General features: G+C 38.9%; 2 protein-coding genes across 4 annotated transcripts; both read right to left on the bottom strand.

The window, feature by feature from the left end:
• Nucleotides 1–312: 312 nt before the first annotated feature.
• On the bottom strand, nucleotides 313–6,551 carry LOC132863222 (thrombospondin type-1 domain-containing protein 1). 3 transcript variants are annotated; one of them, XM_060895910.1, is made up of 7 exons: nucleotides 6,478–6,551; nucleotides 6,223–6,291; nucleotides 5,313–5,574; nucleotides 4,910–5,045; nucleotides 2,971–3,927; nucleotides 2,626–2,787; nucleotides 313–2,477 (listed from the first exon to the last, which is right to left on the bottom strand). In XM_060895910.1, exons 4-7 carry the CDS (start codon nucleotides 4,968–4,970, stop codon nucleotides 1,024–1,026), a joined length of 2,634 nt encoding a protein of 877 aa, XP_060751893.1. In that variant the 5' UTR covers nucleotides 4,971–5,045; nucleotides 5,313–5,574; nucleotides 6,223–6,291; nucleotides 6,478–6,551; the 3' UTR covers nucleotides 313–1,023. The 3 variants fall into 3 exon arrangements, with proteins under 3 accessions (XP_060751893.1, XP_060751894.1, XP_060751895.1); XM_060895911.1 differs by having other exon boundaries at nucleotides 5,313–5,570; XM_060895912.1 differs by lacking the exon at nucleotides 6,478–6,551 and having other exon boundaries at nucleotides 2,626–2,784; nucleotides 5,313–5,570; nucleotides 6,223–6,348.
• Nucleotides 6,552–7,804: 1,253 nt separating this feature from the next.
• vps36 (vacuolar protein sorting 36 homolog) lies at nucleotides 7,805–18,319 on the bottom strand. The gene is made up of 14 exons (XM_060896659.1): nucleotides 18,103–18,319; nucleotides 16,938–17,006; nucleotides 16,736–16,806; nucleotides 14,353–14,467; nucleotides 14,156–14,242; nucleotides 13,547–13,633; nucleotides 12,904–12,936; nucleotides 12,735–12,812; nucleotides 11,698–11,832; nucleotides 11,433–11,498; nucleotides 10,458–10,522; nucleotides 10,022–10,106; nucleotides 8,943–9,019; nucleotides 7,805–8,842 (listed from the first exon to the last, which is right to left on the bottom strand). The coding sequence occupies exons 1-14, from the start codon at nucleotides 18,196–18,198 to the stop codon at nucleotides 8,761–8,763; spliced, it is 1,146 nt and encodes a 381-aa protein (XP_060752642.1). The 5' UTR covers nucleotides 18,199–18,319; the 3' UTR covers nucleotides 7,805–8,760.
• Between the last annotated feature and the right edge of the window lie 21 nt (nucleotides 18,320–18,340).

Here is an 18,340-nt window from a genome sequence, read left to right as displayed (position 1 = left end):
CTTTATGAAATGTTATTACTGTTAAATGTATCTTTCTATGTAAATGAACTTTATTTGAAACCAGAGTAGACTCTCTCTTTCTCTCTCTCTCTCTCTCTCTCTCACACACACACACACACACACACACACACACCTCAGAATATCAGTATGGGTACCTTCAATACAGCAAATAAACAATATTTTATACCTACATATAATCCTACTCTTAACCTCAGTTTCTATTGTTTTCCCCATAGGGACTATTAGATATCTCTATCCTTTAAATTACATGATATAAACCTCACCTTTATTTAGAACAAAAATAAAGAATGATAAATATGAAAGAAATTTATTTACAATGCATACAGTGCAATTCTTCCCTGCTCTGAGACATTTTGTCCAGTGTAAAGAGACTGCCACAGTTTAAACTACTCTGAATTATCCTTTACATTACAGCCAGATTATCATTACAATCTTTTAATTCAGATACACTAAAACAAATACGCTGTAACTATTTAAAATGTCTGTAATTGAAAATATATGAAAATTACTTATTTTTCATTTACAATCAAAATAAAAGCATTTATACTTAGATTAAATATTTCTTATATATTTAAATGGGTTTAGAGACAAACCAAGTTTCTGCAATATACAATTATCGTATAGTTGGTTTTGCTAAAGCTATACTTATTTACTTGATAATTCAATATTGTTTTACACAGTATCTGTTAAAATATCCAACTTGATTTTTTGGCAGCTTTACAGTAACATTTAACTGGTTAATTAGGTGTGTTCTCTTCAGAACACATACAATTCTTACACTGTGCAAATAAAATAATTTAATATAATTTGTGATGTTCATTTTACAAGGAATATAAAAAAACATTTTAAAGACAAAAAGAATAAACTCTAATTCTAAATCTTAATTCCCAAAAAGTAATTCAGAAATAAAGGCTTCAAAACGGTAAATCACTTAAACTGGAAAAACAATCAGTTGTGGGAATTCTGCTTTGGAGTTTCTAATCTGAACATTCTCAGGCATAATCAAGTGAGTCTGAGGTCTTTGGTTATTCCTGTTCCATCCTCTTCTCCCAGATATCCAGAAATGTCCATCATTTGCTGCTCATCCTCAGTCAGGCCATAGGAGGAGCTGCTGTAGTCTGCAGAGAGTGGGAGGCTACGGCATCGGCCCCTGCTCTGATCATAGCTGGAGAAGGTAGAACTTCTCTTTCTCTGGTAATTGGCTGATGAACTGGCTTCTCGCAACTTCCTGGCCAAAATGTTCCTCTGGATGGGAGAGGGACCTCTCCTGTTCCAATTTTGTTCTGCCCTTTCTACCCGCTCTATGCCAAAAGATGGGACCCAGCCCACTCCATGACTGTCAGTTACTCGATTTTTTGTTGGTACTGTCCCTGATTGAACCACTGCAGGTTTGCATTTTGTGAAGGAAGGTATATCTACCAAAGGTCTCTGCCTCTGGTGACTAGAGCTGTCGGGTATCCTATATTTAGACTGAGACCAGTCCTCCAGCTCAGGTATTGGATGCTCCCATGCTCTGATTCTACAGCTGCCCTCTGGAATCTGGCGGGAGGCCACCTGAGTCATGCTTCGCTCCCTAAATGGCTGTGGCTTAGGTAAATGCTGCAGATTGCTCTCGTTGAAGCTAGATGTCCTCCTGAAGTTTGGGTTATTAGAAAAGCTGAATCTGTTTCGTTCCACCATTGCCACCCAGTCTGCAGTCCGTTCTTGTCGTCGGTCCCGATCACTAAAACTTTTTGGTGTGGTCAATATCAGATCCACCTTGGGGCTCAGTCTGTCAGGCAAAGTGGCAGAGTTTCTGTGATGCCAAGTGGGCTCTGTGAAAGGAGATTTGCGAATGTGTCTGATAGTGACTTCTTCTTGACTTTCCAGGTCCTGAGGCACTGGTGTAAGACCAGCAGATGTTGAGGCTGTGGCCTCCACCATGATGTCATCAACAGGACTCTGGGAAACATGATAGACTTGTGTGGCCTCTTTAAGTCCTTTCTTCTTCATTTCCTTAAGTTGTTGCTGTGCCAAACGATACCCAAAAACCGGCGGAAGTATCTTTTGGCCAGATGGGGATAGCCGCTCGGGATTTTGAGGTGAGGTCACGGGGAGGGGGAAACTCTGCTGACAGGCCAGTACCCCCTTGTCTGATGCTGCTCGAATAGACACAGGACATGTTTGGCCTTTCTGAAATGCAGATGCCCCCATACTCTCAGAGAAACTAGGCCTCCGCACGCTGTGTCCACAAATAGAAGCCTCATCTGAGTGTTTGCGTCCGCCAGGTGAATGCATAGTCTCAGGCTTTGCTGAGAAAAACTTTGGGGCATGGCACAGTTTTCTCCACACTGTTATGACGATAGTGATCAGGATGACAGCTAGACAGAGAGAGATACCAGTCACCACAACTAAGTTTCCTCCAAGAAAGGAGTCCACAGATGGAGGAGGTGGGGCAGAAACAGGAGGCAGGATGTCTATAGACAATAGGACAGATTTAGACTTCCAGAAATGAATGTGCTACAAATATAAATTAGAGCTTTCAAAGACTGGAAACGAATAAAGACATGAGATTTAAGAAACTTGCTCTCAAACATTATAAGTGCATTAGGGAATTTGGCTTACCAGTACAGTCCTCCAGGGAGCAGAGTGACTGCTCTCTCACCATACCATTGCACTGCATCCCACCGCCAGGGGGCACCAAACACTCACGCACACGTTCTCGCACACCCTCTCCACAGGTCACACTGCACCCACTCCATGTCTGCCACGGGCCCCACATCTCTACTTATAAATCAAACATACAGTTTATGCAGAACTGAACTGATTATGCATGCCAGTAGCAATATGTATTGGTGGTGGTTTAATCAGCATTATTGTATTATCTGAATATAACAGAAATATTATTCTTTTCATTCACATGATTTGTAGAAAAACTCAATAGTTGTAAAAGTTCTTTAAAAGTCTCACCAGCATTTCTTTGCACAATGATGCATGTATGTGCCAAACTGGAGGACTGACTGTAGATGCGCTCATAATGAAAGCAGTACTTTTTCTGGCCAAGATCAAACTGGGAGCAATTAAATTCTGTCTCATTCTCCCCTTGGGTGAGAAAGTGAAATGCAAGCTGAGAGTGCTTTTGCTGCTCTGCAGCTGCACTGGCCTCCTTATACAGCAACACTTTCCCTGTAGTGACCGTGCAGGGTGGAGAGAGCAGGCGAACAGAAACTGTGCCCTCACAGCCAGTTTTGTAGACGTTGTCAACCAGAAGCTTATATGAGTAAATACGAGATAAATAGAGTGGTCCTGAGGATTTTATGTCCTGTTTGGTGTAGTGGGACTTGAGAGCTACTTGGATGAAGCCAGCCTCAGTCAACAGGGAGGCACACTTTAGTTCCATATGCTGGGACTTCACAACCTGGATGTTGTGTGTCGTCCGTTTCTGCACCTTGTCAATTATGTTCTTACCAATCTGGTTATGCTCCATATAGCTGACCTCTAGGTAGAGGGATGAGCTGCTGTTCAGGCACACATGGAAGTCAACATTGGTAGACACAGAAACCTGAAATGCACCAGAGCTGTAGTTGTTAACACGCTCCACTCCAAAGTGGAATGTGGGCCACTGGCTGCGTAGTACTGGGCTCCACCAGCTGGAGGTACTTTTCAGTGCACCCTTGTGGCCCATTTGGTCTAATCTGAAGCTGAAGTTCCCAGCATGTAGGAAGTTTGTGCAGTCAAACTCCAGAAAGCCCTCTGACTGGTTGAATGGCAGATGTCTAGTTAGCACAGTTATATTCTTATCAAGATCAACCAGATCCATGGACAATTCACTGTCTGTCATGTTGTTGTCTGCATTGTAAGTGACAAAAACACTGGCATTGCTTAGAGCAACATGTACTGAGGACCACAGACCTAGACCAGCCATTGCTTAAAAAGGAAAAAAAAAACACATGAAACATAACATAACAAAAAAAGAAAAAGGACACAGATTGTAAATTAAAACAATTAATACAGGATGATGACAATCTACAATATAAAAAGTATAAAGTAAAAAAACAGTCAAAATATTGTCAATTGTTGAATCATAACCTTCCTGAAAGGTCATAAACCTTCCTTAAATCGAAATCTCCATAAGGTATGTATTTAGTTATATCCTTTAGTTTCCCCTTGCTTTAATGGATATCATCTTTTCATACTGTACCTAGAACTGCTGCTTCAATGTGCTTACTGTTAAGCTTTATAGTGTAAAGTAATAATGATTTATAGTTCCACTATCTGGTTTCACCCAGTCGAGGATGGATTTCCTGGTTTTCTGCTTTTTAAAGCTTGTCAATTCAGAGAGTTTGTTTTCATTGCCACTGTCACACTCAGCTTGCTCATTATGGATCTTGAGCTATATTTATTTCTCTAAAGTTGATTTGTTGCAATATCTATTGTTAAAACCACCAGTGAACTAAAATGATTTAATGCAACTACCATTAACAGAAACTCATGTTTGTCTAACACTCCAAATAATGCCCACCCCCATACAAAAACACTTTATATTGTTTAGAACAATAGGCTCTGGGACCCTACATTCATTTGAGCAAGTCATTGTGATTTACAAATGCCGCTACACATAGGTCACTTCCCAAGAAAAAAAAAATATACCAACGGAAAAGCAGGCAGGAAAAACACTCCCTCCCTTCTCTTCCTATCTAAGCCTCCTCTACCAAAGGAGGACTTCATATCTTGAACCACTATTTTATATCAGGTAGCATAATAATACACGTAGAAGTAAATGATTCACCATGAATTTATATAGCTATGGATGAAAGCATTTAAGCTAAACGTATCTTGCTGAACTTAGAAAATCCTGTAGTTTTTGTATCATTACAATTCTTATTTATATCTCAGTGTGTCTACTTACCAAATCCTACGAGGAGGAGCAGGAGCAGAAAGCGGACAAGTGGGGTGAAACCCTGTATCATTCCGACGCATGTGTGCTCTTGCTTGTTTGCTCAACATCACCTTTTTTTATATTAAACAGTATGCAAAGTTGTACACTATTCCAACAGAGAGCAGAAATTAGCAACTGTTTTACAAGATGCTTCATTTCATTCATGAACTAGATACAAAAACTGATCAAATAGGATAATAGGGAGTAAATATACACAACTGTCTCCTTAATAATATCATCAAAAAGGCACTGCAGGACTAAGAATATCACAGTGAAGCTAGTAAAAAGGATAAATAGTTCAACAAATCCTCATATAGTGTATGATCTTTTTACATTAGCAGTATGTGCTAGAGTTTCCCCACTTTGTTCTTACATAATCATCATCTATCCCAAGTAGTTTGATTCATGTATTAAAAACTCAGATGCTTTTTTTCCGCTTGACTCAGCACCAATCCTTGTATTTTTGGGGTTCCTGGGATCCATATACTTTATACTTTCTGAACAATCCTTGCCTCAGGAATGAACAGATCAGAGTCAGATTTGTTCCCCAAACCAGTGATTCCAATTTTCCTACTTGTCTGATGTCCAGTGAAAATACACAACCATCAGTTCTCCATCTTCAGTGTTCCATCTATCTATCACACACACACACACACACACACACACACACACACACACACACACACACACACACACAACCACAGATGTGTGTATGAACCATTTCACCATGAACAAAACATTTACATTTCTAAATAAAACATATGTTGCACAAGGGATATAGAAATGGGTTACATTAAACTGTTTAAGAAAACAGAGATTGTATTTGGATTCATTTTAGTTTGCATTATTTAAACTTTTGGAGAGTTGAAACTTTTAGTCTTCTGTCTTTAAAAGAGAATTCACTCCCTTGTTAGTGAGCTCATAAACTGTCTATTTATAACTCTAGTCAACCGCAAGAGTACTTCTTAATTTAATTTAAAGTTGTGGTTTATTGTGCTATTTAAATTGACAGCCTATACACCCATTGAAACGTTTCATACATGTGAACGCACCCTCAAACATAACGTAGTAATAGTAATACTAAATAATAATAATAATAATAATAATAATAATAATAATAATAATAATACATTTCCTTGAACCAAAGTTTGCTTGTTCAGCTTCCACGTTTAAATGAGTTCATTTTCTGATATTTTCTGTTCATACTCAGTGACAAAACTCTCTATAAGTAAAAACAGTTATTCCATCAGTCTGTGATACAATAAAGAGCAATGTTTACTTACAGCATCGGAGTGTAGAAGAGAAAGAGAAAAGAGCAAATCAGACAACATGTTTATCCCTATAGAGGATCCCTATGAGGAGAGAAGAGTAGCTGTTTAGCACAGAGTCTCACACTGTGGCCAGACTGGGCGGGATTAGCCGCTGGTTTTCATTGGATTGTACAGAGTAAAATATGTTTGTTTGGGCGAGTGGACAAAATTTTAGGCTTTTAACAATATCAGAATCATAAATTAATAATTTTCTCAACAAACACTAACCGGTCGCTTTAAAAGGAATATCTGTACTCATGCAATTATCTAATCATCCAACAGGGCTCTCAAGTTTTGAAGACAGGCAAGAGTGACATTTCCAAACCCCCAGCAACCCCCCCCCCCCCCCCACACACACACACACACACAACCCACCCCCCCCCCCCCCCCCCATAAAAAAAAAAAAAAAAAAAAAACGTGTTTCACCAGGATCACTGACCACATTTTAACCAAATACAAAGTATTTGTTCAATTTCCATTTATTAACGTGTGTGTGTGTGTGTGTGTGTGTGTGTGTGTGTGTGTGTGTGTGAGAGAGAGAAAGAGAGAGATTATGACTGGTGGTGTTTACTGTAAGTGTTTGTTGCCTTTTTGGACTCCTTTATCATTTGTAATGCTGCTCCCATTAAAACAGTTCGGCTCAAGCCCAGCCATTTTTAGTGTCATGATTGAGGACAATGTCCCGTCCAGAGACAAACTGTATCGTGTTGAGGTTTTGTTGAACTGACCATCGAGAATACCCTCTCTAATAAATGTTTTTTTTTTTTTTTTGGTTGTTGCGTTAAATCTTACCCAGATACAATAGTGCTATTTTCTGATTGGCTATTGTGTAGCCTCTTTTTTTGATTGGCTGATAAGTATCAGGCTCGATTAAGAACTCCAGGGGAGACGCGCTTTATTCCTGCCCGGGTTCCATAGAGACAGCGGTGCGGACAGATATGTTTTGGGCGCTGCAGCATGTTAAATATATGATAAATAGTCAAAATGTTTTTCTGCGTGAGAAATACGATGTGTGGCGGGAGAGCGTGACTGTCACTCTGTCACTGAACCATCACGTGGCAGCATTGCATGTATGAAATCATGCAGATACAGGCTTCTGTTAATGTTCAACATAATAGGGTATGAATATATATGAAAACCGACTAAAATGTTGACTGAACTTTTTCCAGTGTATATCCTTAAAATGCTCACTAAGATCTTTATTATTTTACATGATTATAATGTGTGCAATGTATGTAGTGATGGTGATGTGTTACTAGCATTTTGTTAAAAGTAAAAAAATATCTAACATGAATTTAGTCATCCGTTCATCTTCAAAATGTGCTTTATCCTGGTCAAGGTTGTATTGTATGTGGAGTAAGTGAGTACAGCGTGGCAAGAGAATTCACCCATGTTTTAGATTGTGGGCAGAAACCAGAGAAACCCACAAGAACACAAGGGAACATAGTCACATTTCTTCATTTTCAAAATCATCATATGACAAAAATTTATTCAAGAAAATCTTAGATGATCTTAATGTCAATGTAAAATGAAAGTTTATCCCAAAATCAAACACTGGAAGAAATGTCACTTTATTTAGTTAACACAGGATATGTAGGATTAAAAATACACTATATGGCCAAAGGTTTAATGACATTTGACTATCATAATCACATATGTGGTTCTTTCACATACTGTCACCAAAAAGTCGGAAGCAACAATTGTCTGGAATTGTCTTTGTATGCTGTAGCTTCACATTCATTGGAACTAAGGGGCTTGAACATGTTCCAACTGACAATATCCTGTGTACAAATCAAAGTCCATGAAGACGCAGTTTGGCAAGTTGGCCAAAGAGGATCTTGCATATCCTGCACAGAGCCCTGACCTGAACACAACTGAACATCTTTGACATGGAACAATGCCATAGATAACAGATCGTACATCATTACTTTTCACCCAACATCAATGTCTGACTTCATTAATGCACTTATGGCTGAATAAGCACAAATGCCCACAGACAAAGATTTCAAAATCTAGTGGAAAACCTTCCCAAATGTACAGGATATTTATAACAGAAATCTGGAATGGTATGTGGGTTAGACTGTCAAGTGTCACATACATTTGCCGTATACAGTATATATACATACACATGTACAGTATGCCTTTGGTTTCATTCATGAGGCTCTCAGTCAAGGACTTGCTGTACAGAAATAAGTTTATAATAACTGTTTAGTATTAGGATATAAGATATTACATAGAAACCTAATTCAGGTTTTATAGTACATTTTACAAACCTTTTTGAAGCCAATCAATGAAAAGCATGCCTTCTCCAAAGCCTTGCCCATATATAAAGAAGTAAGTACAGTAAAATTAGAATCAAAACCAACTTTCACCAATAACACACTGCTCACTGTTATATGTTCCTGCAATTCCAAGTCCAGTGTACAATGTGAACACTTCTGTATGGAGGATGCTGTGTGAGCAGCAGAAAATGAGTCCAGTAGAAAAATGAGTACTGATCAGACTAGTACATTAGAACAAGTTGGGATAAAATCGTAAGCCTTCCACAGAGTCGTCTCTGCATAGATGCCCCATTTTCTCAGCCAATAGCAATCTGGAAGAAAAAAGGCGACATTGAGATTTAAAGAGAAATGGGCAAGTTAAAATGCTGTTGCAACAAAATATAATGATATAACACGTTAATCAAGCAGTACCTCTCTTTTGCCAGAAGAACAGACAGCCCTAAAAGTTTAGCAAACTCCTCTGCTGTCAAGGAGCCCTTATCAGACACCTATGAACAGGAATATAATTCCATTAAATGCCAATGAGACATGCATCACATGTGTATTCACACCATGATAAAAATCCACCTTAGGACCCTCTTTACAATTTTGAGCTTTTGAGCAAACAAAAGTGTATAAAATACATTATAATCATACTATACATATACTATATAAAAGGTTAACTTCTGCTGTCTGGTACATTAAGCTTTTCAATGGGCAATATATCTTAAAAATTCACTGCTTCTATTTGGCTGTACTGACATGCCTATGGTCTTTGATCTAAACCACATTTCAAAAAAGCTATCACACATCTGCTCCAAGTCTCCTGTTTACCATCCACCTGTTTACAAGATGTGTGAATTTGATAAAGAATTCTTAATGGATATATGAAAAATGTTTAAATATTAAGCATTAGAGTTGGCTGAGATATGAATTTCACCATACAGATAAGGAGATATAATAAAAAGTAATGGGGAAACAACTTTTGCCTAATAATTAATGCTGATTTTAGTAAATCTTTTTACACTTAATCAGCTTTTGTATGGTTTATTAACAATAACAATCATATTGTGTTACTGCTTGTGGCTAAACTGTATATGTACAAAACTGTACAAAACCATTAAAAAGTACACATTCTATGTGGTATTTATTTGTCAGGCTCTTTTGGCTTTGCTGCTAGTCTTAATAATATCTGCATAACAATAATAAAATAAAACAAAAACATTAAATGATTAATCATTTCTTCTGAGAGCGTTGTGGAAATGCTCTAAAACTTGCCCACTGTTAAGCAGTTGCCTGAGACACTAACCCTGTGTGGACTGAGGGCCTCATTTCCACGCAGTGCTGTGGGAATGAGGGAGAAGTTTGCAGCACACGGCTGTGGTTGACGCATAGCTCCAAGTTCCGCTCTCCCAAACCCCCAATTAGACATGATGTATAGTCAGGGGCCGAGGTATGGATAGCTACCTCTAAATGATTTAACAGGAAAAACATAAGGACTTAACACTCACATTATCGATAGCAGATGCAATCATCTCTTCTTCACTGTGAGATTGCAGCTGAACCACCATTACACCACTGTCAAACACTCGCAACCTGAGAGAAAGAAAAACAACAATGTACTGTTTTCCACAGAGAACCACAAGTACAGCAATAATAAAAATTAGGCCAAGCTCCTTGAAGCAGTATCCAACCAATACACCATGTCTCAATTTAGGTTGGTAATATTAGTGGGATTGAGAAAGCAAACGGATGTTTTCTTTTGAAAGATGGAAAGCAAAGAGGCCTCTAAAAACAGGAAGAAAGACAGGAAGTGGCTGCTGATTCTTCCTTTGGCTTGCAACCCTTTATACTCGCACACACTCACGCACACATTCACGCACACACACACTCAGGCACACTCTCACGCACACATTCGGCCACGCGCACTCTCACGCACACTCTCACCTGAGAGGGAGTTTCAGAGACTCAAACAACTTGCAGGCATTGACCATGTCCTCAGGAGAAAGAAGCTGTTGTATTATAAAAAGAAAATGATAGTATACTATTATAAAAACAAGATTGAAGAGCTTGAATTTGCTATTGCATAAATAACTAAAACCCAATTGTTTTTTAAACCTCTTTATGTTCACTAACAAGTGCAATATGTCTGTCACACATCTCCTTCAACGCTTACCCAGTCTATTATTTTGGCAGCTATTCATGTTGGCATATATATTTATTGATTAGCATATATTTATGAAATGGAGTAATCTAGATTTCACATAAATGAATAAATAAATCCAAAATCTTTCTCACTGTATTTAGGTACTTGTGGAACTTCAGATAATTATACATACATATTCTAGTGAACACTAGCATTATCTAAGTTTATTTAATTTAATTCTTTTTAAATATATAGGATCAATGTTTACCCTCCAAGTAGACCTGCCTTAATAAAGCACTCCTTCAGTCACAATAGGATTTGAGAGTAATCAGTTGTAACATTTTCTTCAAAGATTTATGGAAGAAAAGATTCATTTTTGGTCTGTGGCAATAAGAGAACACACACTGCAGACTGCTGTTTAAACTTCTGTACAAAAATCATCCAAAAATAATAATTATCTGCTTTGTGTCAGGTCATATAACACCACCCTAGAGTGAATCTTTTTTTTAATACCTGCACTCTCTGTTAAGTGTTACTTTAACCTTAATAGGTCCTCAGGATACTGATTCTAGATTCAGATTAATAACTGCACAATGCATTTACCAGACTGTTTGGTGGAAAAGCACTAGATAATAGTTTAATTTCATGTCTTTTTTATTTTTATTTCTTTTTCGTTTACAATAAATACTGTCAAATTAGACTGCATTAGTAACATCTACGCTGAATAAAATGCAATATGTGTAGATAGGTGTAAGATGTCAGGCATGCTAGTTTACCTCCATCCCTCGTGCTCGGTTTACTAAGCAGTAGACCTCTGTGAGAGCCATCATTCCCCCTCGCTCCTGTAGAAAGCACCAGAATTGGAAAAATAAGACAAAATGCAGCAAGAGCTATATTATTTTAAACAAACTACATTTTCTTGAAAGTGTTCCAAAGTCTGTCATGTAATTACATACAATGAAAAAAAAACCCTTGTTCCGACATGTTGCTTGTTTCTTAACTCTTATAAACACAAAGACGTTTATGTATAGCCTTTCTTACCTCTAGTGGTGCCTGCAGCATGTCTCCCAGCTGTTTAGCAAGTTGCATGTGGTAGTGTGTGCCTGAGCCGTGTGTTTCCCTGGTTACAGGGTTGGCAATGCCCATGCTCAACAAATACGACTTGAAGCGAATAGTCTGCAAAAAGCAGAGGTAACACTGGGCATTGTAACATCAGGACATTGCATCATTGACTGAAATCATAAGGGAGTTTTTTTTTTAGACATTAGAAGTAAAAATTTCTTCTAATGTCCTATTTAAGCATTTCCAGGTATTCTTTTTATTTTCACATATTACATTTGAGAACATTTACATTACGGCACTTGGCAGATGACATTATCCAAATTGACTTAAAGAAGTGCTCTAAAGTATTGACCAATGCATACATCAATACACTAAGTCACTGACTAAGAATAGTATCAGTCAAAAAACATTGCTGTGAGATAATACAGACATTTTTTCTTCTTTTCTGTGTATTTTTTTTATTCGAATTTAAGTACAGGTTAATTTTTTGCCCTAATTATCCCCAAGAAATGTACACCAAATTTACAAAGTCAATAATAACATATAATAGTACAATTTAATATTTCTAGCATCATTTTACAATTTATCATTCCATGTGAACATGTCACGTTTAAAGGAAGGCTGCAAGGATTTTGGCTTTGCAAAAGAACTGCTTGCATGTTTCCCAAAGAGCTGCAGGCCTTAACCAAGTTAAGCCATTAATAACATTCAGCATGCTTCAAATTATCTATTTAATGCTGATTTCAGAGGACAACTCCTAATAGAAGCTCTTAAAATGCAACCTTCCAATTTTCTTGCGTATTTGCACAAGTAGAAAATGCATCCTAAATGTATTTTAAATATTAAATAAAAAAGTGGTCCAAATGTAACAAAAATAATATCCTGGTGCAAATATAATCTTGAATGATATGTTGTATTCTTGTTGATGAATATACTGCAATAAAGTCCTATATTTTTGTTTGCCTGAAGTGTTTTACATTCCTGTTGTTTTCCACTGTAGCTGTTTTCTGCCTCACCTCATCCTCAGTGATGTCCCCCTGTTTGTCTTTGATTTTGTTGGCGATGGATCTGGAAAGCTCAACCATCTCTTTAGCCTGAGGAAGAAAAAGACAATGACAGGTCACTATGATGTCACACTGTGCCTACAAAAACAGGAGGTATGGCATAAGGGGCTGAGTTACTGACCTTCTCCATAAGCTTGCTGAGATCTTCAAAAGCCTGGTGGAGACAGAGTGGGGAGGAGAGGAGGATTACAATAAGCCATCAGCTGATAGCAGTCCATACTGTGGATAATTATTACAGAAATACGTACCAAATCCACCATAAAAGCTAACAATGCTGGTATTAATAACACATTTACGTTATTTATAAATTATTAATTATAAATCTGTAGTCTTTTTAATGCTAACTGGCTTAGATCATTAATACATGATGCTGTTTTTTTTCACATAAGGGAAGAGGATTCTTTTCATTGCCTTTTATTTTAAAGCTGTATTTCCATGTCCAAAAGAGAGAGGGACGTAGCAGTTAAATCAGTGGGCAGCGTTTCAATTTGGCTCCTGGCTGGATGAGCTCTTATCTCTATTTTAACCAGGACAGGAAGCCTTTCAAGTCCCACTGCATGGCGTCACACACCCACACAAACAGGGCTGTGTTCTACTCCAACATTTTTTTTTTGAGTGGACCAGAAAGGGATACAATCATCCTACAAAAGTGTAACACAAACCTATCATAAGTCCTCTCCTCTAGTCCCTTCATATTCATTATCCATCATTTAGTTTATTCTGTCCAACTTACTAAATTTATCTGTCACTGTAAAACATCTCACCTCTGAAATGTTTTTGTCCATCTCTTTCCTTTTCTCCTCCAGCTTCCGCTCAATGCCAACAATACCTACTGCACGTGTTCTTCCTGCCTGCAGAAGCACAATAGATTGGGGGGGGAATATTCACCTTAATTGCTCTCATGCACAATAAAACACACATGCTTTTACGCACATGGACGTGCACTCACACACACCTCCACCATAATCACCAAAAACACCAGGCACACAAACAACCCTTTTCCAAAAAAAAAAACAACAAAGGGAGAGGAAGGAAAGGGTAAGGCTAGCATTAATTCCTCACTGTCCTAACTACAATACTGCATAGTGCAAATAAAGCTTAGGCTACAGACATATCACATATCATGTTTAGTGGAACATATACATATCTTTTATATATAGTGGAACATCTAAATATCTACTTTACCATATTTAAACAGTGCCACCTAGAGGCAGAGTTAAACACAACCACAGCTAATGATTGACATGATTTTTATTTTATTTTTTCTTAGGAAAAGGAAATTAAATGAGGAGGTATAATTTAATAAACAATAAGCTGTCTTTCTTTTAACCACATGCCACATAATTTTATAGTCATCAAAGCTTCAGGCAGACCTGCAGTCCTGCTGGACTAATTGGCTGTGACACTGGCGTTTTTTCCCACCTCCTCTGAGTCATTTCCTCTGTCAGACGTCTGTAAAACTGCACAAAGTCAAATATTACCATATATCTGTGCAATATGTTTTGAACTAAAATGAATCTTTGACCATGCATAAGATGTGGCATTTAAATTCATATCTTCAGACACATACCTCAATTTGCCCATGTTCTTTAAAGGATAATTTAATGTAGGAGAATTTGCTGTGCTGGTATGGCCCAGGCTCTTTATTAGCAGGAGATTGATGCAGGTGAATGGCAATTTTGGCACTGGAAGAATTTAGGGATAATGTAAAACATCAATGCAGCAGACAGCATGTTACATGTCCCACCAGAGACAGTAATATACTGGATCACTACTACACAACAATAAGGGCAGCTCTGGGACTCTCTGATCACTGTTTAGTTCATCTGATACCGACCTACTGTAAAAAGATGGACTAAGGAAGTGGAGCAGGATTTACAAGCTTGTTTCTCTCTCACTGATTGGACTGTTTTTGAAGCTGCTGCCTCCGACCTGGACGAGCTCACAGAGACTGTAACATCATATATCAGTTTCTGTGAGGATTTGTGTATTCCTACCAGGACTCACTTAACTTACAACAATGACAAGCCATGGTTCACTGCGAAACTCAGCCAGCTCCGTCAGGCCAAAGTGGATGCTCACAGAAATGAGGATAGAGTCTTGTACAAACAGGCCAAATACACACTGGAAAAGGAGATCAGAGTGGCAAAGAGGAATTATTCCGAAAAACTACGGATTCAGTTTTCCTTTAACAACTCAGCTTCAGTGTGGAAAGGTCTGAAAGCCATCACCAACTACATGACACCATCCCCCTGCACTGTGATGAATCAACAACTGGCAGACGACCTGAATGAGTTCTACTGCAGGTTTGAAAAAGCCCAATTCTCACCTCCTGTAACCCCGACTCCGCCACACCTAAAATTCAGTTCAGTGATGATGATGTGTGCCAGGTCTTCAGGAAGAACAAAAGAAGAAAGGCACAAGGCCCACACAGCGTTTCACCAGCCTGTCTGAAAGCCTGTGCTGATCAGCTGGCCCCCATCTTCACACGGATATTCAACACGTCACTGGAGCTGTGTGAAGTCCCCTCATGCTTCAAAAGTTCAATATGGGAATGCATTATGTTCTGCAGCATCTGGACCAGGGACTTATGTGAGGATGCTGTTTGTGGACTTCAGCTCTGCCTTTAACACCATCATACCATCACTCCTTCAGCCAAAATTAACCCAGCTCTCCATGCCTTCCTCTGTCTTTCAGTGGATCACCAGCTTTCTGACAGACTGGGAAAACTCAAATCCAGCACCCACACCATCAACACTGGCGCCCCTCAGGGTTGTGTCCTCTCCCTGTACACGAATGACTGCACCTCTAATGACCCCTCTGTCAAGCTCCTGAAGTTTGCAGACGACACCGCACTGATCGGCCTCATCCAGGACAGTGACGAGTCTGCTTACAGACTGGAGGTTGAACGGCTGGCTGTCTGGTGCAGCCTTAACAACCTGGAGCTGAACACGCTCAAGACAGTGGAGATGATAGTGGACTTCAGGAGAAACCCCCCTGCTCTCCCCCCACTTACCATCATGGACAGCATTGTCACAGCAGTGGAGTCATTCAGATTCCTGGGAACCACAATCTCCCAGGACCCATTGTGAAAAAGGCTCAGCAGAGGTTGTACTTCCTTCGCCAGCTGAGGAAGTTCAACCTGCCACAGAATCTGCTGAAACAGTTCTAAACTGCCATCATTGAATCCATCCTCTGCACTTCAATGACTGTTTGGTTCAGCTCAGCCACCAAATTTGACCTCAGAAGACTACAGAGGGACCGGACTGCTGAGCGAAACATTGGCACAACTCTCCCCACTCTCCATGACCTGTACTTCTCCAGAGTGAGCAAAAGGGCAAAGTCAATCACTCTGGACCCCTCACATCCAGCACACTCACTCTTTGTACTGTTGCCATCTGGTCGACGCTACAGAGCCCTGAGCACCAGAACGACCAGACATAGGAACAGTTTCTTCCCTCAGGCAATCCATCTGATGAACAATTAGCACCATGGAACACACTACACTTAATTGCACATTCCACACTTGCACATTTGTACTATGTATACTTCAATTGCACATTCATACTTGCACATCTGTACATACATATTGTCTATACTGTTTACTTCAATTGCACATCACAATTGCACATTTGTACATACAAATTGTATATATTGTATACTTCAATTGCACATTTTTCTCACACTTGCACATTTGTACATACAAATTGCCTATATTTGTATATGTATATTTCAACTGCACATTTCACACCTGTAAATGTGTACATACAATTTTGTCTATATTGTATATGTCATTCTGATACACTGTGGAGCTTCTGTCACTAAAACAAATTCCTTGCATGTGAAAACACGATTGGCAATAAAGCTCTTTCTGATTCTGATAAAATGTGTAATAAACATGGCAGTTAGATACAAGTTTTTGTATACATGCAAAAAAAAACAACAACAGATACCTCTTTCCAATTCCTGCAGCCTGCTCCTCAAAAAATATGATCTGAGACAACGGTATACATATACAGCACTCCTAGATATTCAAACACAGTGGAGAGACATGCATTTAACACTGACGTGTGATTACAATCGGTGCACACTTGTGTATAACATAAAGTGGATCAATTCAGTTCAGTGTGGAAATGACACTGGAGATAGTATTACATGATTCTTTTGATCCCTCCAAATTAATCGATGTGTGCTTAAGAGGACGACTCCTACGTCGAGTTTCACCTGCAAAACAAAACCATTTCTTTTCTCAGAGGAGATCAATATTAAAATAAAACGTTATTTTATATGTATTAACAAATTTGTTATTTAAGGTCAAATGGGGCATGTGGTAGCATTTCCCGCCTTCTTTCCCCCTCCAGGTAGCCCCTTTGCCCTGGCTTTAGCCTAGTGTTAAGGTGTTGGGCTGTCAATCAGAAGGTTGCTAGTTCGAATCCCAGGTCCACCAAGCTGCCACTGTTGGGCCCCTGAGAAAGGCCCTAAACCCTCAATTACTCAGTTGTATAAAAGAAATTAGATATGGTAAATGTAAATAAGGTAATATAAATAAACCACCACGCCTTTAATTACTACACAAATTAATGTGACTAATTTTCTATTACAGAAATTACACAGACCTTCGTGTAGCTTGATGAATACATGGAATAATATAGCTGCAAGCAGCGATACCGGGGTCAAGCCGATCAGATGCGCTCAGAACATGTCGCTGATGAAAAATACCAAGTTTCGTAGCGATATGGCATTGCATTCGTAAAATACTGAACTTAACGTGAAAATTGTGTGTGTGTGTGTGTGTGTGTGTAAGTGTGAGTGTAAGTGTGTGTGCGTGTGTGTGTGTGTATGTGAGAGTGTGTGTAAGTGTGTGTGTGTTTGTGTAAATGTGTGTGTGTGTGTGTGTGTTCCTCGTATGTGAAAACATACTTGGCAATAAAGACCTTTCTGATTCTGATGTTGCAAGAATTTTGTCTCTAGGCCTTACGAGTCAGCACAAAATTGGATGTTTGGACTGTTGGTAGCGCTAGAGGGTTTGAGCGAGACACACCAAAGTTGCTATAGTAACTTCTAAGACTGGCCTCTACATGTGTGCCAAATTACATAACTTTCCTACGTACGGTTCTATGGGCTGCCATTGACTTCAATGGCGGAAGAAAAAGAACACTAATAAGAACACGAAGAACAATAACAATAGGTGTCTACGCCCCTTCGGGGCTTGACCCCTAATAAAAGCATACTGCCCTTTGTAGTGCATTATCCAGAGATAAGTGTGTCATTTAGGATTTGACCAAATGCTCGCTGCTCTGTAGTCTAAAGTTATTAATACCTTGTCGTCTCCGTCATACAGTCTAACACCCCTCTGCTGGATTACTAAGGTTTCGTTCATTTCAAGAAGTCCATTAGTCCACATGAATCGATCCATACTTAAGATATATATATATAAATACTTGTGTTGATATATTAATATGGATTAACACATTTCCAACATGAAGTTTCTTAGCCAGCTAATGTTTACTTCCGGTATGCTGCCCGACTCAGTGCCTGTGTAGAATAACAATTCTTTA

Source organism: Tachysurus vachellii, chromosome 20 (assembly GCF_030014155.1).
Source record: "Tachysurus vachellii isolate PV-2020 chromosome 20, HZAU_Pvac_v1, whole genome shotgun sequence".
NCBI classification, from domain to species: domain Eukaryota; kingdom Metazoa; phylum Chordata; class Actinopteri; order Siluriformes; family Bagridae; genus Tachysurus; species Tachysurus vachellii.
Note: the sequence above shows the minus strand (reverse complement) of the source record. Positions and strands in the feature narration are given on the sequence as shown.